The 22,493-nt window shown below is 45.7% G+C and overlaps 1 protein-coding gene across 1 annotated transcript in view; it reads left to right on the plus strand.

Annotated features, from left to right (window-relative positions):
• HERPUD2 (HERPUD family member 2) overlaps positions 1–21,045 on the plus strand; it is a 116,315-nt gene extending 95,270 nt beyond the window's left edge. Inside the window, exon 9 of the mRNA XM_030204253.1 lies at positions 20,381–21,045. Coding sequence (XP_030060113.1) covers positions 20,381–20,542 — 162 coding nt within the window. The 3' untranslated portion in view covers positions 20,543–21,045. The remainder of the gene's footprint in view (positions 1–20,380) is intronic.
• Positions 21,046–22,493: the final 1,448 nt, after the last annotated feature.

The raw sequence follows: 22,493 nt of genomic DNA on the forward strand, positions 1-22,493 counted from the left end.
TGTGGTAAAAGCAGTTAGCAGAGTTGGATTTAAAACTTTAAACACATAAAATGATTGATAGACTAATTCCATATGGTCTGTCTAGTCCGCCCATCCACATCAACTGCTAAGCTGTACATTCCCGTTCTTTCTTTCGGAGATCCTCTGTGCCTTACCTATGCTTTAGTAATTCAGATACAGTCTTTGTTTCTATCACTGGACGGTTGTTCCAAGCATCTTCCAGACTTTCCATGAAGTCTATTCCTTTTCACCCTCATCCTATGTCCCCTCATTCCAGAGCTGCTTTTTCAATTGAAAGAGACCCATCTCCTGTGCATTTATGCAGAGATATTTAAATATCATTCTTCTTTCGCGTCCATACCAGACCAGTCCAGACTAATGGGCTGTGACCATCTACCAGTAGATGAAGAAAGGAGAAAAATGGTTCCAAGTAATTTGCCCCTTAAGTGTATTGTGCGGCCTGGAAGGCCCAGCATTTTTCCTCTGATTCCAAGCAGATGGTAGTGGATTGTGCAGCTCCTATGTGGTTCTTCTCTGTTAGCTCCAGACCTGGTGGTTTGTCCGGGTGTCAGTTGAGCAGGGGGTTGTTGCCGATGGGTCTGGCTGTGTTCCTCACCAAATAATTGATAATACTTGGGGGTCCTGGGTCCCTCAGCCCCCAAACTAAGTAACATCTGGTGGTGCTGGGTCCTCTTCCCCCTCCCAACTATGGTGTTTCCTTCCAGCTTGCTGTCTTTGCTGAGGGAGAACTATGTGGAGGTCAATAAGGCTATGTCTTATTCTTTAGTGGCCTTTGTGTGACACCTTTCTATACCCTTTCCTGCTAGCAGGTAGGAAGCATAGGAGCCAACTTTTCAAAATTATTGTGTGCAGTCCAATGGGAATAACCCCTCCCTGGACACATACAAGGAATTTTCTCAATATTGGGGTGGTCAAGCACCCACAGCACAATCCAAGTAGCTGGCTCCTGTGGTAGAAGGTACAGTATACATTTCCCTTGTATTGAAGTGTGGACTTTCCTGAGGTAAGCGCTGTTATTTTTAGTTGGTAGGCTGCTGTTTTTTGGGACTTTCTTAGCTAATTTACCACCTGGCCACTGTTGGATAGTGGGCAGTTTGTATCGGGAGCTTTACTTCAGGGTTGTTTTCATATTTTGCCTTGACCCATGGGTAGCTGCCTCTTTTTGTTTTGGCAGGCTTCACCTTTGAACTGGTCTTGGCTGTCTTCTCTGTTTTGATCTCGATTTACCGCTGGCTTCTGGTATTTAACTAAGAAAACAAAAATAAACAAGAGGAAAATGGTATCTCTTTCTCTGTAATTTTGGCCATTGGTGCAATCACGGGGGTAGTTCAGAGTCCAGCACCCTTCTGTACCATGTGATTCTGGCATAATAGATGGTGCTGAGAGGTCATCCACCCTTTAAGTGCATACTGTTGGCTTTACTACCTTCTCTTGGGGCTCCCAGGTGCTTTTGGGTGATTCTTTCGGGGTTCAGCTTGCCTGATTGTTGTGCAGGAATAACATGCTGTTATGTGGAGTGGGCTGAATTTTTTCCTTGGGCTGGGCAGTGCCACTTCCTTTGGTAACTACAACCTTAAGGACTGCCGGTGGCCTCTGTGGGACCTTATTGTCATGCTTTCGGCTTTCTTGAACCTGTCATACCAAGGTCATCCGCTGGCAGAGTTGGAGGCGGGAGACATGGCTGCCTTAGTCAGACTTGTCTGTTTCTGGTCTCCCATGGTACCACTGCAGCACTCTACTGCAGTCTTGGTCAATTGTACTGGTGCCAGTCTCAGGTGGTTTCCCGTAGCCTCAGCACTATTTCTGGTTATTGCACCCGTATTCAGATTCTTGGGCAGTTGTTTTGCTACTGGTACACTATTTTTCTGTACACGACTTTTTTGTTTCTCTAGTATTTTGATTGCTATTTTGGGGTCGGTACTTTTTCCCGTCTGCATGTGCAGTTGCATCTAAGGCTGTTCCTTCCATGTGATGCAGAGAAGAAGTCTGATGCAGCTGATTCTAGCAGTAGTTTTCAGTTCCATTCTTGAAGTCCTGGATTCTCGGCCTTCTTTAAGTTGGAGTGCTTCTCTCTCTATACAGCAGTCCTATGTCTGATTTCCCAGCTGTGGTTCTTGTTTCTTCTCAGAGTTTTTAGTTCAGCTCTCTGATCTGAAAACATAACTCCATTTCTGTGGTGGAGAGCAGCTCTAATTCTGAATATTGTGCACTTCATGTTAAACTAGCTCCGTCCATGTCTGGAGTTCGTCTCCGTCTGTAGTGGTCAGGCTCACTTCCAGCTCAGAGGTGGAGCGTGTTCTCTTATCTAAATGGGGAGCTCTACTTCTTCATCTTCCTTCGGCACAAGGGCAGGGAGGTGTTGAGCATCACTTCTTCTCTGAATCTGGAAGCATGGCTCTATACCAGCTTCTTGAGCATAGCTTCATTTGTTCCATGTTGAACTTTGCTTTGTTATGAATATTGACCATGGCTCCTTCTCAAAATATGCAGTATAGGCTCCCTCTTTTGATGCTTACCGTGGCTCCATCTCTGGATGCTGAGCATGGCTCTTGTCTCGGGAGTATGTAACATAGCTCTATCTCTGGCCATTGAGCATATTTCTGTGTTAGCATGTGCACCATTGCTGCATCTTGGCTTATTCAGCATGCCTCTGTTGCTGAATGTGGGGCGTGGCGCTGTCTCTGGATATGGAGTATAAGTCTGTCTCTGGTTGGCCGACAGTCCTCCATCTCTGAATATGAGGCACAACTCTTATCTGTGGATATGGAGTGTATAAGTCCATCCCTGGTTGGGCCATAGTCTTCCATCTCTGAATGTGGGGCATGGCTTCCTTTTGTTTGTACAGCATCTATCCGTATTGAAGATATAGCTTAGTTCCATTCTCGATTGTAGAGCTGGCCCTGTCGTTACATATCAAATGCAGCTTCATTTTGGAATAAGGGGTATAGATCCATTTCATCAAGTAATCACATCTTCTTATCTGCTCCAATTCTGGGTCTGGAGTGCTGTTTGGTCCCTGGATGTGCTCCCATACCTGGTCAAGGAGCACTGCTGCATCTCTGGAGCACAAACACCCTACTGTCTCTGGTTGTGGAGAACTCCCTTGCTTTCCTTTGGTCTCTTCTAACTGTGGAGTGTGTCTCCTTTGATCAGTAGAGCACAACTCGGCTGTGTGGTGGAGAGTGGGACTACCTGGCCTCACATTGCTGCTCATCCTGTTTCTATAGGGAGCATACAGTTTTCTTCTGTGGTCTGCCACAGTTCTGCCTTACCACAGGACCTTACTCCATCTTAAGTCGGAAGTGCTTTATTTGTCTCTAAAACAAATCTTGTTCCTAAGCCTTCATGCTCTCTGTAGCTTTGTCCTGGCAGGGTGAGTGCCTCTTTTCTCCTGGGCAAATGATGATTGATTCCATCTCTGCTCAAAGGCTTACATGGGCCTTGGTGAAGGATTGTGCCTTTCTTTCTATAATTCTTTGTTTCAGGTTGGACTACAGTGTTCTGTGCCTTTCTTTCTATAATTCTTTGTTTCAGGTTGGACTACAGTGTTCTGTGCCTGTCTCCTAAGTTCTCAGCTGTTTCTATTGTTATGCATATTGTGCCAGTTTGTGGAACCTTAAGTTTATTGGCCCTTGATAGGTATGGCTTGGCACCATCCCTCTTATACTTTGTAATTTTGGGGCTTTTACCTAGTACCTAGCATATTTTACAGACTTCATTCCCCCCCCCCTTTTTTTTTCTTGAAGGGGTCATCTCAGCTTCCTTGCATCACCCTTTCAAATTTGTCCACTTGGGTTGGTTTCTTAGAGGGTCAACACTATTTTCTTGGACCTCTTCTTGTTTCCCTTATGCTGTGCATGCTATTGAGTTCTTTCCAGGGGAATGGTTAACCTTTACATATTTCATTCCACCCTATTGGGATCACTGCTTTGCTACATCCCACTAGTCTGAACTGGTCTGGTATGGACGCGAAGGAACAATTTTCCTATTTGATTTATCCTAAGTGCTGTAGATTTTGGCGTACCTGGTTTATTTAATCGCTTATGTCAGTCGGGAGATGTGCATCTCCTGACTCAGTATGATATTTGTATGTCAGTTGCGTATGAGCCATATTATATGTTAAATCTACCACTGGTAGACCTGGTAGCTTTCGAGTGTTCAGTCTTTGTCATGATGGATGTTTGGAGCACCATTGCTTGGCTACTCAAAATACTGAGCATTCTAGGCTGCAGAATACACAAGGGGTTAAATTACTTGGAAATATTTTTCTCTGTCTCCATCTGCTGATAGATGGTCACAACCCATTAGTCTGGACTGGTCTGGTAGGACTAAAGGAAATAAAATTATCAGGTAAGATATGTAATTTTTCCATATCTCACCTATCCCACTTTTCCATGTATAAGCATTTATGGACCCTTTTACTAAGCAGCGGTAGGACTAATGTTCAGGTAGCATATGCCAAATTCACACTACTGCTCGGAGAACAGTCACCTGGCGGTAATTTATATAAGTATTGCCATACCGGGACAGGCCAAAGGTCCATCAAGCCCAGCATCCTGTTTCCAACAGTGGCCAATCCAGGTCACAAATACCTGGCAAAATCCCCAAAAAGTGCAAAACATTTTATACTGCTTAGCCCAGAAATAGTGGATTTTCCCCAAGTCCAATTTAATAATGGTCTATGGACTTTTCCTTTAGGAAGCTGTCCAAACCTTATTTAAACTCTGCTAAGCTAACTGCCTTTACCACATTCTCCGGCAATGAATTCCAGAGTTTAATTACATGTTGAGTGAAGAAACATTTTCTCAGATTCTTTGTAAATTTACTACTTTGTAGCTTCATCGCATGCCCCCTAGTCCTAGTTGGTGTGCGCTGTTTCCTGTGGTAGAAAATATTTTTCTATTTTCTACCGTGGGGGTCATGCCTGATGGTAATTGGCAACGCGATCACATTAGCGCATGCTGCATGATTACGGTGTGAGTAGTGCACGAGTCCTTACTGCTAGGTCAATAGGTGGCAGTAAATAGCCATGTGCTACTTTTAATTTTAGCAGACGGCCATTTACTGCTCCAATTTTTTTTTTTTAAAAAGGCCCTTTTTCCCAGCACCAGTAAAAAATGGCCCAGCGCGTACATACTACCGCAGGCCACTTTTTACTGCAGCTTTACTAAAAGGACCCCTTAGAGCTTTTAAGTCTGTTTCCCTAAACTTTATGATGATCAGTAACCAGTTAATAGCTGTTTTCTGGGCTGACTTTATCCCGTTTATATCCTTTTTGAAGATGCTGTCTCCAGAATTTCATAAAGTACTCCTATTGAGCTCTCACCAAACACGAATAAATACAGAGACACTATCCCCTCCATTTTCCTTCTGCTGTTCCCTATGCACCCATGTCTTTCTGACTTTTGCTGTTAACTTTTCTATCTGTTAGGCCATCTTAAAATAATCGTGATTACACCTGAATCCACTCTTTTTTTTTTTTTTTTTTTCCTGCACCAAAGTACGTCATCCCTTGTACTATACTATGCCCTTGGGTTTTTTGTAATTAAAATATATGAGACTGCGTTTGTTTTCTAAGCATTAAATTTCATCGTTATTTGATATACTTCAAATAAAATCATCTATGTGGTTAAAATAATCTGGGGGAAGAATGGAAAAACACAGGCTACCTAAAATAACAATATATTCCATAGCATTAAAAAAATTCTAAAATTTTAATAAATTAATAATAGAATTCATGAGAGAGGGAGGAAGTGAAAAGAAGATGACCCTTGTGAGAAAGCTGTACCAAGTGGTCATGAACTATTGGTATGCAAAATGACCAGCTAATTATAGTAGAAAGGAAAGTTTGAGTAAAATTGGCTTTGAATTTCTTAACACTGAATGGAGTTCTAAAGGGGGTGAATTCCATTGTTTTGGAGAGACAACCCTAAAGCAGGATGAGTGAGCTGAGTGCGAATGAACCTGTACATGTTGGTGAGCAGCGAGCACAAACTGTGTGACATATGGAATCGTTTTTTCAAAGCACTTAGAGACTTACTTAACTAGGAAACTTTGTAAGTCTAAGTGCTTTGAAAATGAGCCCCAAGGTATAAAGAAAACAAAAATGAAGGAGAACTAGTCTGCAAAATCTAATGGGTGGCAGTAAGTGCTCTTCCCTGAAAAGGCCGCACTTCAAATGCTTCACTTGCCGCATGGCCATTTAAAAAAAAAAAAAAAAATCCCAGTCCTTTACTCGCTTTGGTAAAAGGGAGCCTCAGCGTGTGTCAAAAACACATGCTGACACCACTGCAGGCCCTCTTTTGCCACAGCTTAGTAAAAGGACCCCTAAGATTTTTTGAAGGCTGTACAAACAAAATGGGAAGTTGGTGTTCAACAATAAAAAGTGAAATTACCCTGTCATAATTTTTGGCCCCATGAATTCATTTTACTAATTTTCTGGATCTTTTGTAGTCTTCTAAGCTGATACTGGGGTAAATTTTGTAGAAGTGAATTACAGTAGTCAAAGCAAGATATTGCTAGGGAATGAACTAGCAGTCACAGTGCTTGAACATCCAAAAGTGAATGAATTATGCAATTTTGTCATAATGTAAAAAATGATCTCCTCATTGAGTCTTAGCTGCCAAATTCTAGATTATTTCCCAAGTGTTTGATTTCTCTTCATGTTATCCAGGGTGCCTGTGCTTTGTGGATGATACCAAAACCTGCAACAGAGGCAAACCTTTTCTGATTAACATTTTTTGTAAGCAGTATTGGAGAATGGCTAAGAATTGGGGGGGAGGAGGGATGTGTGGAGAGGAGCCAAGGAGGTAGGAGAGGGATGGGAAGAGAATGGAAGCGTATAAGTAGGATAAGGAAGATAAAAAAAACAGAAGAAATGGGATCTAGTAATGATGATATAACCAAATAAAGATTGCAAACAGGTTTGATTGGGTTTAAAACCAAATTTGAGAATTTGGATTGTTCATTTGATTAGACATTTTCAATAAAAAAGATATACTACTAAAGATTGCTGCACTTTGCTGCCTTCTATAAGAAATGCTGAGAGAATAGTATGAAGGAACAGAAGACAACTTAGGGGCTCTGTAAAACTCCAAAACTAGTATATAAGTGCAAAGCCTATTCTTTAAATGCATGGGGCATGTCCAGCATCTGCTTACATATACCACACAGGGTGCCCTATGTATCAGCAGACATGATGCTAGTGTGTGATATCAACCCACTTACTAGCTGTCACAGCTGGATACTGCATGTATCACAACAGCTGGCCAGAGACCAGCCTGTTAGCCCTCCAATTTTTTTTATTTTTATTTTTTAATTTTCAAAATCATATATTGAACCATAGAACAATGAAAGACGTAGCATGCTGTTTAAAGTAAAATAATAAAGAGAAAAATTAAGAACATTACCAAAGCCCCCCCCCTCCAAAAAAAAAACCCCCAAAAGAGATGTCCTTTTAGGGGGGTTAGAAACATAAAACTGAGAGGCAATATCCATTCTTTAATTTAAAAGCAAAATGAGAGAAGAATACACAAATCAATGCAACATTTCTTTAAGACACTTGAGATCTGAGAGAGAGATTAAGTTGCAGGCAACTTTTTAGCAAGAAGCCTTTTTAGGTGATCAGGAAACGAAATGATGTATCTATTCTCTTCGTTTTAAAACACATTTGCAAGGGAAACATGAAAGAAACTGAGCACTACCTTGAAGAGCAAGAGGTCTCGGAGCCAAAAACCTTATTCTACTAGTTTGAGTAGACTTAGTCGCATCAGGGAAAATGGGAAGGTTTTAACCCTAGAAATAAAGCGTTTCACTTCTGGAAAAAAAATTCTTTTAAAACTAAGGGCCCTGTTTACTAAGCTGCGCTATAGGCACTCTAGCATTTTTAGCGTGCGCTAAAAACTGTGCACCTTAGTAAACAGGGCCCAAAGAGGGGCATAATCAAACGGCGCCGGCGAAATCGATCGTCGGTGATCTATTTTGGCGGCGCCGCAACAGCTGGCCAGAACCGTATTATCGAAAAAGATGGCCGGCCAACTTTTGTTTCGATAATACGGTTGGGGCCGGCCAAATGCCACAGATCGCCGAGTTTGAGATGGCCGACTTTGTTTTTCAGCGATAATGGAAACTGGAACCAGCCATCTCAAACCCGGCCAAATCCAAGGCATTTGGCCGTGGGAGGGGCCAGCATTCGTAGTGCACTGGTACTTCTGGATGTTTACATCTTGCTGAACAGTTATGTTATGACTTACTTGTTCAGGAGTGCTGTATTTTGTGATACTGTTTTTGAGAAATGTTCAAGAAAGACTTCATACAAATGAAAAATGTCCCTGACGTGCACTTCCCTTAATAGCCGTCTTTCTCTCCGAAAGTACACTTCTCTTAATGGCCGTCTTTCTCCCTGAACAGGGAAATTAAAAGTTTTTGCACACTGCTTTTTTTTGTAGTAACAGTGGGATTTGAACCAGCCACCTCTGCATTACAAGACCAGTGATGTAACCACTTGGCCACAGCTCCACTGACTTGGGTGTCCCTCCCTTTTGATTATACCCCTCCAGGTCTCTCTGAGCCACTCACAGCTTAACGCACTGTGATTGGCTCAGAGAGACCTGAAGGGGTATAATCAAAAGGGAGGGACAGCCAAATAAGTGAAGCTGTGGCCAAGTGGTTACATCATGGCTCTTGTAATGCAGAGGTGGATGGTTCAAATCCCACTGTTACTACAAAAAAAAACCTGTGAGCAAAAACTGTTTTGATTTCCCTGTTTGGGGAGAAAGCCGGCCATTAAGAGAAGTGCACTTTCGGAGAAAAAGACGGCTATAAAGGGAAGTGCACGTCAGGGATGGCCATCAAGGGAAAATGAACTGCAGGGACATTTTTCATTTGTATGAAGTCTTTCTTGAACATTTCTCAAAACAGTATCACAAAATACAGCACTCCAGAACAAGTAAGTCATAACATAACTGATCAGCAAGATCCTTTTTTTTTTTTTTTTTTACGAGCTGGCCGACTGGCTTCCCCTCCTAGGAAGGAAATGTTTTAAAGTTTTTTTTTTTTGGGGGGTGGGAGGGGATTGGTGACCACTGGAGGAGTATGGGGAGGTCATCCCCGATTCCTTCCGGTGGTCATCTGGTCAGTTTGGGCATCTTTTTGAGACTTGGTCGTGAAAATAAATAGACCAAGTAAAACCGGCCAAATGCTCATCATCGCCGGTTTTCTTTTTTCCATTATCAGCTGAAGCCGGCCATCTCGTAAGCACGCTCACATCCTGCCTTCACTACCCTGCCGACACGCCCCCTTGAAGTTTAGCCGCCTCCGCGACGGAATGCCGGCGAGTGTGTCCAAAAATCGTCTTTCGATTATACCGATTTGGCTGGTTTTAGGAGATGGCCGGCCATCTCCCGATTTGTGTCGGAAGATCGCCGGCGATCTCTTTCGAAAATAAGCCTGTTAGTCTCAGTCCGTCACTAGAGCAAAAACCACAATTGGTGGTACGAGTGACTTAGGTCTCCACAGAGGTATTGGATGTCTCACAAGTTTTGCAGATATCATTGGAGGCCGGAGATGCTATTTGGTTGTATCTGGTGAGGAAATTTTTTTTTACTAGTACATAATATACCTTCTCTAAAGGAGGAAATGCTTCTACAGGAAAGTACTAAGACCTCCAGTAAATATTTCTTAAACATCTCTTTAGCAGAAATAACAGGACTGTGTGGAAAATTCAGATTAAATCTTCTGATATTATTCTCCATATCAAGTTTTTTTTGCCAGTTTAACATTATCCTTTTGCAAAATTTGGGACAAAGAAGAGAAATCTAAATTTCCTTTTTCAAGTGCTTGAGTTTTTGCTGAATGTTCCAATAAAGTATTCTCATACACTGCACATTTTCCTTGAATATCTTTAGTCAATCCAGTTAATCAAGTTGCTTATTCATACATAGTACCTTGCCTTGCACAACTGATGGCATGATCTGGTCGGGAGCTGGGTCGGCACTGTCTGCACTTTGTGGGTCACTGCTGGTTAAAAATAAAATAATGGTGCCTCGGAGGTACAGCTGATTGATGTAAAATGTTCTCTACTGGGGCTCCCTCTGTGTACTCTTCTCCAGAGGAGTTACTTGAGATATTTATAATCCCCACTTTTTTCTTCCTATTACATCTGGATAAGTCCATCCATGGAAATAAAGATCACTTTGTATAATCTAATTTGTCTCACTTGTATTTTGCCACCTTTTGGGCACAAATCTCTTGTTTGTATGTATCCATAGACCTAAATGTTGTTGATTTTGCTCGTATGCAGATTCTGTTAAGGAGTGCTTTAAATTATCCAGTTTAACATTCAATTAATTTTGCTGTTCACGTATAATATTACTTAACTTATCTATAGTCAACAACATCAGGTCTAAAGAACATCTGATATGGACTGCATTCCATCTCTCTACATAATCTTTATCAACCAAATATTGTGGTTCTTTATTCAGATGGAGCCCCCTTGGGACCCTTTGAATTTGACAATATCAACTAAGGTCTTAGCATGAAACTCCAATCTGTTAATGTATTTTTGTAACCTTTGAATATCAGACCAATCTGTAGCTGTCCCTTCTTCCGGAGACACAAACTCTTTCAGTGGACTTTAATTCAGTAATGCACTCTGTTGACAGGCCCGATTTGCAGTCCCACCCAGTAGCCATTCTTCCCCTGAATTTGACAATCTGTATACTCTGGGGTATCCACTATTTCTGGGGTTTGAAAATATCCAAATTACACAACCCCCCCCCCCCCCACCCCCTGTTTTCAATAAACTAGTCAATATATAAAATCACAATAAAAATTTTGATGCTTGGAGTGAACAGTTCAATGCAGACAATCTGCCATGAGACAAACTATGCCATTGTAATGGAAGAAAAGGGAATAAGGAATACATAAACGTATAGGAATTGCCTTTCTGGTAGTGCTGGGCAAGCTTGTATGGTCTGGGTCCTGTATAGGGCTATCCAGTTTAGGATAGGCTGGGGTGAGGGGGGCTTCAATGGAAACTCCAGTAATTTGAAATGTGAGGAGAGTGCTGGGCAGACTTTTACAGTCTGTGTCCCACAAATAATAAAACTGATTTGGATAGGCTAGAGTGGGCTTCGACGGCAACTTCAGTAGTTGGAACCTAAGGACAGGGCTGGGCGGACTTCTATGGTATATGTTCCAGAAATACCAGAGAGAGATAATGATCATGTATTTTATATTGCATTCATTGTTGGTTTAATCGTGACTTGGTAATGTGTGACTGTTGAGCAGGCTGAATGGACCGTTCAGGTCTTTCTCCGAGGACAAGCAGGCTGCTTGTTCTCACTGATGGGTGACGTCCACGGCAGCCCCTCCAATCGGAAACTTCACTAGCAAAGTCCTTTGCTAGCCCTCGCGCGCCCGCGCGCACCGCGCATGCGCGGCCGTCTTCCCGCCCGAAACCGGCTCGAGCCGGCCAGTCTTCTTTTGTCCGCACTCGGTACGGTCGTGTTTTCGCCGTGTCGAGCCCCGGAAAGTCGACCTCGCGCGTCCAATTTGTTTTGAACGTGTTTTTTTCCTTCGGGAAAGCTTTGTCCTAGTCGGGAAGTGCTCCGGAAACCCCCCGTCGGGTTTCGTGTAAATCCTCCCCGTACTTCCAGCTTTTTGCCCCGGTAAGTTTTCTTTCGTCGTCGGGGTAGGCCTCTTTTCGGCCTCGGTCGAGATTTTTTCTCCCTCTAAATTTGGTGCTTCAAATTTCGCCATTTCGGCTTTTGATTTCGCCGGCGTGATTTTTCCGCCCATGACATCGAAGCCTTCCAGCGGCTTCAAGAAGTGCACCCAGTGCGCCCGGGTTATCTCGCTCACTGATCGACACTCGTCGTGTCTTCAGTGTCTGGGGGCCGAGCACCGCCCTCAGAACTGCAGTCTGTGTTCCCTGCTTCAAAGGCGGACTCAGGTAGCGAGACTAGCCCAGTGGAACGTGTTGTTCTCGGGCTCTTCGTCGGCATCGGCACCGGGATCTTCGAGTGCATCGACGTCGTCAGCGTCCAGACCTTCTTCCTCGGCCGCCCCTGCATCGAGTGCATCGAGGCATCGGGCCTCTGCATCGGCGCCGAGACATCGGATAGCTGCATCGACGTCGGTGGTACCAGGACCTCGTCTGCTGATGTCGTCGGACGGTGGTGCATCGGGTGGAGTGCAGGTGAGGGCTGTCCATTCCCCTGCTGGTGGCGGTGAGCCCTCGGGTGAGTCTCCGCCTACCCTGAGGGCTCCTGCGGTACAGCCCCCCCGAGATCGACCTTCTTCAGTCTCGGCCCCGAGGAAGCGACGGATGGATTCGACGTCCTCCTCGTCGGTGCCGGGGAGCTCCGGTGACATGCTTCGGAAGAAATCGAAGAAGCATCGACACCGGTCTCCTCCCCGTGTCGGCACCGAGAGCTCTGGGTCGCCGAGGGATTCGGCACCCAGCAGGCATCGGCACCGAGAGGACCGCTCACCCTCTGTTCAGGAGGTGTCTATGCGCTCCGCTCTGGACAGCCCGGAACAGCCTCCACGCCCGGAACAGGTACTGACGTCGACGCCTGCATCGACCTCTCAGCCTTTCTCTGCAGCCGCTCTAAACGAGAGCCTCCGGGCCGTTCTCCCAGAGATTCTGGGAGAGCTGTTGCGCCCTACCCCTCCGGTACCGGCGGTGCTTGCGCCACCGGTACCGTCGAGCGTGGCGCCGGCTGGCCCATCGCCCAGGTTGAGGTCCCCGACGTCGGTACCGCGTGCGGTACCGACCGCGGCCACCTCCCAGGAAGGCTCCCCGACTACGTCGGCGGAGGGAGCTTCGCCGATGCGGGCGAGGGAGTCTACCTCTCGACGCCCCCATCGTGGACGGGGTTCCACGGAGTCGAGCAGGGCGAGGTTGCAGACACAGGTCCGTGCACTTGTGTCTGACACCGAGGGTGAGGCCTCGTGGGAGGAAGAGGAAGATCCCAGATATTTCTCTGACGAGGAGTCTGAGGGTCTTCCGTCTGATCCCACTCCCTCTCCTGAGAGACAGCTTTCTCCTCCCGAGAGTCTGTCTTTTGCCTCCTTTGTCCGGGAGATGTCTACGGCCATCCCCTTCCCGGTGGTTGTGGAGGACGAGCCCAGGGCTGAAATGTTTGAGCTCCTGGACTATCCTTCTCCACCTAAGGAAGCGTCCACTGTTCCCTTGCACCATGTCCTGAAGAAGACATTGCTTGCGAACTGGACCAAGCCATTAACTAATCCCCACATTCCCAAGAAGATCGAGTCCCAGTACCGGATCCATGGGGACCCAGAGCTGATGCGCACTCAGTTGCCTCATGACTCTGGAGTTGTGGATTTGGCCCTAAAGAAGGCTAAGAGTTCTAGGGAACATGCTTCGGCGCCCCCGGGCAAGGACGCTAGAACCTTAGACTCCTTTGGGAGGAAGGCCTACCATTCCTCTATGCTCGTGTCCAAGATCCAGTCTTACCAGCTCTACACGAGCATACACATGCGGAATAATGTGCGGCAGTTGGCGGGCTTGGTTGATGCTCTTCCCCCTGAGCAAGCCAAGCCTTTTCAGGAGGTGGTCAGGCAGCTGAAGGCGTGCAGAAAATTCCTGGCCAGAGGAGTTTATGACACTTTTGATGTTGCGTCCAGGGCCGCTGCTCAAGGTGTGGTGATGCGCAGGCTCTCATGGCTGCGTGCCGCCGACCTGGAGAATAGAATCCAGCAGCGGATTGCGGACTCGCCTTGCCGTGCGGATAACATTTTTGGCGAAAAAGTCGAGCAGGTGGTAGAGTCTCTCCACCAGCGGGACACCGCATTCGACAAGTTCGCCCGCCGGCAGCCTTCAGCTTCTACCTCTACAGGTAGACGATTTTTCGGGGGAAGGAAGACTGTTCCCTATACTTCTGGCAAGCGTAGGTACAATCCTCCTTCCCGACAGCCTGCGGCCCAGGCTAAGCCCCAGCGCGCTCGCTCTCGTCAGCAGCGTGCGAATCAGCAAGGCCCCGCGGCTCCCCAGCAAAAGCAAGGGGCGAGCTTTTGACTGGCTCCAGCAGAGCATAGCCGACATCCAAGTGTCAGTGCCGGGCGACCTGCCTGTCGGAGGGAGGTTGAAAGCTTTTCACCAAAGGTGGCCTCTCATAACCTCCGATCAGTGGGTTCTCCAAATAGTCCGGCAAGGATACACCCTCAATTTGGCCTCACAACCTCCAAATTGTCCACCGGGAGCTCAGTCCTACAGCTTCCAGCACAAGCAGGTACTTGCAGAGGAACTCTCCGCCCTTCTCAGCGCCAATGCGGTCGAGCCCGTGCCATCCGGGCAAGAAGGGCTGGGGTTCTATTCCAGGTACTTCCTTGTGGAAAAGAAAACAGGGGGGATGCGTCCCATCCTAGACCTAAGGGCCCTGAACAAATATCTCGTAAAAGAAAAGTTCAGGATGCTTTCCCTGGGCACCCTTCTCCCCATGATTCAGCAAAACGATTGGCTATGCTCTCTGGACTTGAAGGATGCCTACACACACATCCCGATACTGCCAGCTCACAGACAGTATCTGCGATTTCAGCTGGGCGCACGCCACTTCCAGTACTGTGTGCTACCCTTTGGGCTCGCCTCTGCGCCCAGGGTGTTCACAAAGTGCCTAGCTGTGGTAGCAGCGGCGCTTCGCAGGCTGGGGGTGCACGTGTTCCCATATCTCGACGATTGGCTGGTGAAGAACACATCCGAGGCAGGAGCCCTGCAGTCCATGCAGATGACTATTCGCCTCCTGGAGCTACTGGGGTTTGTGATAAATTACCCAAAGTCCCATCTTCTCCCAGTGCAGAAACTCGAATTCATCGGAGCCCTGCTGGATTCTCGGACGGCTCGCGCCTATCTCCCAGAGGCGAGGGCCAACAACTTGTTGTCCCTCGTCTCGCGGGTGCGAGCGTCCCAGCAGATCACAGCTCGGCAGATGTTGAGATTGCTGGGCCACATGGCTTCCACAGTTCATGTGACTCCCATGGCCCGCCTTCACATGAGATCTGCTCAATGGACCCTAGCCTCCCAGTGGTATCAGGCCGCCGGGGGTCTAGAGGACGTGATCCACCTGTCCACGAGTTTTCTCGAATCCCTGTATTGGTGGACGATTTGCTCCAATTTGACTCTGGGACGTCCCTTCCAAATTCCTCAGCCTCAAAAAGTGCTGACCACGGATGCGTCTCTCCTGGGATGGGGAGCTCATGTCGATGGGCTTCACACCCAAGGAAGGTGGTCCCTCCAAGAAAGCGATCTACAGATCAATCTTCTGGAGTTGTGAGCGATCTGGAACGCTCTGAAGGCTTTCAGAGATCGGCTGTCCCACCAAATTATCCAAATTCAGACAGACAATCAGGTTGCCATGTACTATGTCAACAAGCAGGGGGGCACCGGATCTCGCCCCCTGTGTCAGGAAGCCGTCAGCATGTGGCTCTGGGCTCGCCGTCAAGGCATGGTGCTCCAAGCCACATATCTGGCAGGCGTAAACAACAGTCTGGCCGACAGGTTGAGCAGGATTATGCAACCTCACGAGTGGTCGCTCAATTCCCGTGTGGTGCGACAGATCTTCCAGGCGTGGGGCACCCCCCTGGTGGATCTCTTCGCATCTCAAGTGAACCACAAGGTCCCTCAGTTCTGTTCCAGGCTTCAGGCCCACGGCAGACTGGCGTCGGATGCCTTCCTCCTGGATTGGGGGGAAGGTCTGCTGTATGCTTATCCTCCCATTCCTCTGGTGGGGAAGACTTTGTTGAAACTCAAGCAAGACCGAGGCGCCATGATTCTGATTGCTCCCTTTTGGCCGCGTCAGATCTGGTTCCCTCTTCTTCTGGAGTTATCCTCCGAAGAACCGTGGAGATTGGAGTGTTTTCCGACCCTCATCACGCAGGACGAAGGGGCTCTTCTGCATCCCAACCTCCAGTCCCTGGCTCTCACGGCCTGGATGTTGAGGGCGTAGACTTTGCCTCTTTGGGTCTGCCAGAGGGTGTCTCCCGCATCTTGCTTGCTTCCAGGAAAGACTCCACTAAGAGAAGTTACTTCTTTCATTGGAGGAGGTTTGCCGTCTGGTGTGACAGCAAGGCCCTAGATCCTCGCTCTTGTCCTACACAGACCCTGCTTGAATACCTTCTCCACTTGTCTGAGTCTGGTCTGAAGACCAACTCCGTAAGGGTTCACCTTAGTGCAATCAGTGCATACCATTACCAAGTGGAAGGTAAGCCGATCTCAGGACAGCCTTTAGTTGTTCGCTTCATGAGAGGTTTGCTTTTGTCAAAGCCCCCTGTCAAGCCTCCTACAGTGTCATGGGATCTCAATGTCGTTCTCACCCAGCTGATGAAACCTCCTTTCGAGCCACTGAATTCCTGCCATCCGAAGTACTTGACCTGGAAGGTCATTTTCTTGGTGGCAGTTACCTCGGCTCGTAGAGTCAGTGAGCTTCAGGCCCTGGTAGCCCAGGCCCCTTACACCAAATTTCATCACAACAGAGTAGTCCTCCGTACTCACCCTAAGTTTCTGCCAAAGGTTGTGTCGGAGTTCCATCTGAACCAGTCAATTGTCTTGCCAACATTCTTTCCCCGTCCTCATTCCTGCCCTGCTGAACGTCAGCTGCACACATTGGACTGCAAGAGAGCATTGGCCTTCTATCTGGAGCGGACACAGCCCCACAGACAGTCCGCCCAATTGTTTGTTTCTTTTGATCCCAACAAGAGGGGAGTGGCTGTAGGGAAACGCACCATATCCAATTGGCTAGCAGATTGCATTTCCTTCACTTACGCCCAGGCTGGGCTGGCTCTTGAGGGTCATGTCACGGCTCATAATGTTAGAGCCATGGCAGCGTCGGTAGCCCACTTGAAGTCAGCCACCATGGAGGAAATTTGCAAAGCTGCGACGTGGTCATCTGTCCACACATTCACATCTCATTACTGCCTGCAGCAGGATACCCGACGTGACAGTCGGTTCGGGCAGTCAGTTCTTCAGAACCTGTTTGGGCTTTAGGATCCAACTCCACCCCCCGAGGGCCCTGTTTGTTCTGTTCCAGGCTACACTCTCAGTTAGTTGGTAAATTTTTTAGGTCAATCTCAGTTATGTCCTCGCCGTTGCGAGGCCCAATTGACCAATGTTGTTGTTTTGAGTGAGCCTGGGGGCTAGGGATACCCCATCAGTGAGAACAAGCAGCCTGCTTGTCCTCGGAGAAAGCGAATGCTACATACCTGTAGAAGGTATTCTCCGAGGACAGCAGGCTGATTGTTCTCACAAACCCGCCCGCCTCCCCTTTGGAGTTGTGTCTTCCCTTGAAGTGTATTGTCTTGCTACATACTGGACTGGCCGGCTCGAGCCGGTTTCGGGCGGGAAGACGGCCGCGCATGCGCGGTGCGCGCGGGCGCGCGAGGGCTAGCAAAGGACTTTGCTAGTGAAGTTTCCGATTGGAGGGGCTGCCGTGGACGTCACCCATCAGTGAGAACAATCAGCCTGCTGTCCTCGGAGAATACCTTCTACAGGTATGTAGCATTCGCTTTATCTGCCATCATTACTATGTTTCTTTCAAATGATACATAAACGTATATTTCTGGTTGTATCCAAATACTAATCCTATATAATAATTCTCACCTCCAACGTTCTATGCTTGGGACCGTAGCTCCCTGGCTGCAGGTGGACTGCGAGGCAGACACGCACGGACGTCAATGACGTCAAAACAGCTGATTCCAAGGCAAGGAGAGAAGTAGGGAAACACGCGCAGCGTGTTTCCCTACTCCTCCTACTGCCTCAGAATCAGCTGTCACCCCCCGCGCTACGGCCCCCTCGAAACCCACCCCCTTCCTGAACCTGTCGATCCCCCCCCCCCCCCCCACCGAAACGCCGAAAACCGCACCCCCCGCCGCTGTTGTGCACTACCTGTGCTGACAGCCGAAGTGTTTTGCCCTTCGGGTGGGTTCCTCAATCATCTTCTCAGAAAGTTTAACTCCGTGCGTCTGACGTCAGATGCATGCAGAGGAACGTCCCGACAAGATGATTGAAGAACCAACGGGAAGGAAAGAACAACACTTCGGCTGTAAGAACAGGTAGCACAACAACGGCGGCGGCGGCGGGGGGCAGTTTTCGCCGGAACGGGGGGGGGGGGGGAACGACAGATTCGCAGAAGGGGAGGGTTCAAGGGAGCCGTAGCACGGGGGGGGGGGGGGGGGGGGGAATTGCCTGCCTAAGGCCCATTTCCTTGCCTACAGAAAAGGGTCTTTTTTACTAGTTACATATATCAGAATGAAATATGGGTATCGTGGTTTCAGAGCAGTGGAAACCGTGCCTATACTCTGGTTGTGTATGTTTCAGATAGCACAGCTAACATTAATATTAATGTAATTTGTATTCTACTAATACCTCACATTTCTAAGCGGATCACAATTCACAAGAAGCTGGACATATCTAGGAAGTTAAAATAGTAATTAACAAAACGTATATTCTCATATAAAATCTACTAGTCTGTACAATTATTTAGATTGCAAAACCAGAAATTTAAAATAGCTTGAAATAGAAAGTAAGAGTTTGAACATCTTTACCAAGGTGAGCTGCTTGAAAAGGAAAAAGTGTCAATCTATTTTACATTTTTTAAAAGAGGAAAAGTAAATAGAGATGTTGATCTTGTAGCTCAAATTTTTGAGAGAAGGTGAAATGACCTAAGAGTGGAGCTTAATCCATAGATTACTTTGTGAATAAGACAGTAGAATTTAAATTGAACTCTAGCATGAACCATTAACCAATGACTTTTTACAAAGAACGGAGATACACTTTCAGACAAAAATGAAATGGAAAACCCAAGAAAGCAGACACTGAGCTATGCAATACTGAATAAAGAGAAATACCAATTAATTTCTTCCTCTAATGCAGTTTCAAAATCTGACTTTTTTTTTTCATTTTCTAAAAAATCATTTTTGTTTCCTGTTGCATTGATCCTGGCCTATCTTTAGTATGTCCTCTTGTTTTCACTTATTCCTTTCCAGGATCTCATTACCATTTCATTTTTCTTCACTCTCCCTTCCCCCATCTTCTTTTCTTTCCTTACCTCTGTATCAGAAAGTGATCCTTCTGGTTATTTCTTTTATCTTTTTTATCTAAAGTTTTAATCCTCCTCCCCCTCCAGTCCTCGTCTCTTTACTTCCTACACTTACTTCTCTAGTCCTTTCATTCCCACCTGTTCTATTCCTTTGCCAGCTTCCTCCTATTTCATCTTTCAGTCACTTTCTAGTGCCTCATCTCCTACTCTGCCTCTTAGTTCTCAGCTTTTCTCCACCTCTAGTCCCCTTCCCCCCTTTACTTCCACAATTCTATCTTCTCTCACCTCCTTCAAAGGCCTGTCCTATTCATTGATCTTTCTCGTCATAGTTCTCTGCCTCTTTCTTCCTTTTCCCCAGCATCTGCACACCTATCTCCTTCTCAAATATTCATTTTCTCTGCCTTTACTTCTCCTTTTCTCCAGCAGCATCCCTCTGCTCCTCGATCTCCACACTGTACATTCCCTTGATTCCTCCCTCCCGTGTCTATTCTTTCTTTTCACTCACCAGCATTAAATCCTTCTCCCACAATCATCCCCCTTGACCCACTCCCACCATCAGATCCTTCTCCTGGCAGTGTCAGCCTACTTGTTTCTCTCCCCCTTTTCCTCCTCCATAATCCAGTATCTCCCTCGGTCTCCCTATTCCCCTCATCCTGCATCATGCCCCCCTCCCCTCAAACAGTCCAGTCATGGCTCTTTCCTATTGCTGTGACATTGCCAACACCAAAAAGCAGTGCACCATAGTGCCTCACACTAACATAAAAGAAGTCATTAATGGATCCTGACCCCTCTTGCTACACTTCCTGTTGCCATGTGGGCATGACCTGGTAGTGCCTGGGTATGTACTTCAGTGCAAGAGTCTATGGTGAGTTGCTTTTTTTTAGTGCTGACACTATCATGGCAACAGGAAGGAGCTGTGACAGAAGGAATTGGTGTGTGTGTGTGTGGGGGGGGGGGGGGGGTGAATTCTGGATAGAAAGGGAGGTAGAGGTGCTGGACCTCATTAAGGTAGGGAGGGAGTAATCCTGCAGTGTTGGAGGGATGTAATTGCCTACTCCACCTCCCTTCCAAAAGAAAAAAAAAAAAACAGAACAAAAACTATGCCTATGGTTCAATCCATGCCCTACTTTTGTCCTGGAATGTCTCTTCTCATTGTGAGTAGGGCATATTCTTGGGCTCTTGCCCTGACAGTCGCTGCCATTTTTCAAATACTGACCTAAAATGTCTTTTCTTTAATAGTTGATGTAGTAAGTGATGTTCTTTAATAGCTGGCGTAGTAAGTCACTTATATCTTTATTTTAAAGGAGCGCCTAATGGATGATGGACTCGATGATGATGGCGGGGAAGATGCCACCGAAGATGCTAATGTAGCACAACAGCCTGGACTTCTTGCCTCGGCTTGGTCTTTCATTACTACCTTCTTTACTTCACTTATCCCTGAGGGGCCTCCCCATGCTGCTAATTAGACTTACAAGGAACTTTGTTGGCAGCATATTGGCTGCGAGAAGTATTTTAAATAACAGTGCAATTTAAAAAGAAATTATTACTTAACTTTTTTGATCATGATGTATAAAAGTGTATGTGTGGTTTTTTTTCTTTTTCAGCTCTCTCAAATACAAATATTATAAGCACAAGAGAACTACTAAAAGGCTTTTTTAAAAAAAACATTCCTTTGAAAAAAGGAATAAAATGTAATAATACCTTGTCTTCCATGCTTTATTTTAACCAATTTCAGTTATGTGTTGCCTGCAAAGAAGTGGTTGTGTAGATTTTGTTTCCTTTAAAGAGCTGTTTCAGTATAACTAAATCTCAAGTTTGTTTTTGGAAATGCAAAGGATTGACTTCTTTTTATAATTTCATTTTTAAATGAAAAAAGTTACATTTCGCATCTAGACTTTGTGTGACATCATAGATTAATGACCACATTGGAACTTTCTCTTGCTTGCTTTTATCTTCTTATCTCCTAAAGCAATATATATTGTTTGCAAGATCAAAATTCCTCTGAAAACTACTAAGCTGCTTTTAAGCAAGTAGAGTATGCAGTTCTGTTTTGGAAAGGATTACCTTTTAAATAGAGCACCTCTTTAAAATGAAGTACTGATGAAATCTGATCTCATTGTAATTGTTTCTGATATATGCATTATTTTTTTATTTTTATTATTTTAAATACAGATATACTGAAAAGTTGCGATGTGTAACTATAGCCTTTTTAAAATAAAGAAATCTGTTAAACTATTTATATATTAGAACTGTGTGTGTTAAATATTTGTGTGTATGCCTAAAGTTATCTATGCAGTAAGGATGCATCATCTCAGCCAGTCAGTTGCCTTAGTAGGAGGCAAGTGCCAATCTTAAAAACCTGCCAGGACCAGTGTCATATCTGTAATGAAATGTACGTATTGCACGTAGTGTGTTTCTCTGAACTCGTGATACTTACGGCTCTCTCTCTCTCGTGCTGCTCTCTCTCTCACGAAGTAAGTTCTAATAGTATGCAATACAAATAATTTTGAATTTTTCCATGCTTAGCTAGAAAAACTATCTTGTCCTCTTGGCATTTCAGTGAACTGATCTTAGAGACCCTAGTATTAACCTCATGCACATATTTTGACTAGTTTCTTTGGGTTGTAGCCAAAGGTCTGTGGTGGTAGTTCATATGGGTTGGCCATCTTGGAGGGGAGTGAGGCACAAGCAGGATCTGAACAGTGACATTAATGGTTATGATTTTAGAACTGTGGTATATTGTTTAGCAAGGCAAAAGGTGCCAGTTGCCTGGCACAAGAATGTAAGTATTGTACTGATTGAAGGAAGTTCAATCACACAACTTCCAAATGGTCTGTGACACATGGGTAAAATAACCTGTAATTTAAAAAAAGAATTCAAGAATGTACAGTTCAGATTTTTTTTTATTGATTTTATGCTTTTCCAGCGCATCTCATCTTTCTTATACAATCTGAAGTTCTGTTTTTAATGTCTTTTTTTGTACATCCGATTGGAACAAATAAAGGGAAAAACAATCGTTTTTGACATAGTCCCATATATGTTGATAGTGGTTATTGGAGAAATTAGGCCACAACTTGATGAGAAATATTTTGGGACTTAAGCAGAACATGTTTATTTTAGAAACACAGTAATACATACAGAAATTTGAAACTTAGGAATGGAATTGAAACTGTTGGTGATCAGAACTTGGAGGGCAATGAGCTAGATGGTTGCAGACCACCTGGAAAAGCTGGAACCCTACCAGCTAGTTATAGTGCCTTATATAGCATTAAGACCTATCCCTGAAAATCCTCATTGGGCCAGCAAAGGGCAAACTCTAGTTAGGTACAGTACTTAAATCTAGCTACTGCAGGGCTCTTATAAAACATATTAACACAAAAGAATTGTATACAAGTAACACTTGAAGAAACCTTATAC

This window comes from Microcaecilia unicolor, chromosome 1 (genome assembly GCF_901765095.1).
Source record: "Microcaecilia unicolor chromosome 1, aMicUni1.1, whole genome shotgun sequence".
Taxonomy (NCBI): domain Eukaryota; kingdom Metazoa; phylum Chordata; class Amphibia; order Gymnophiona; family Siphonopidae; genus Microcaecilia; species Microcaecilia unicolor.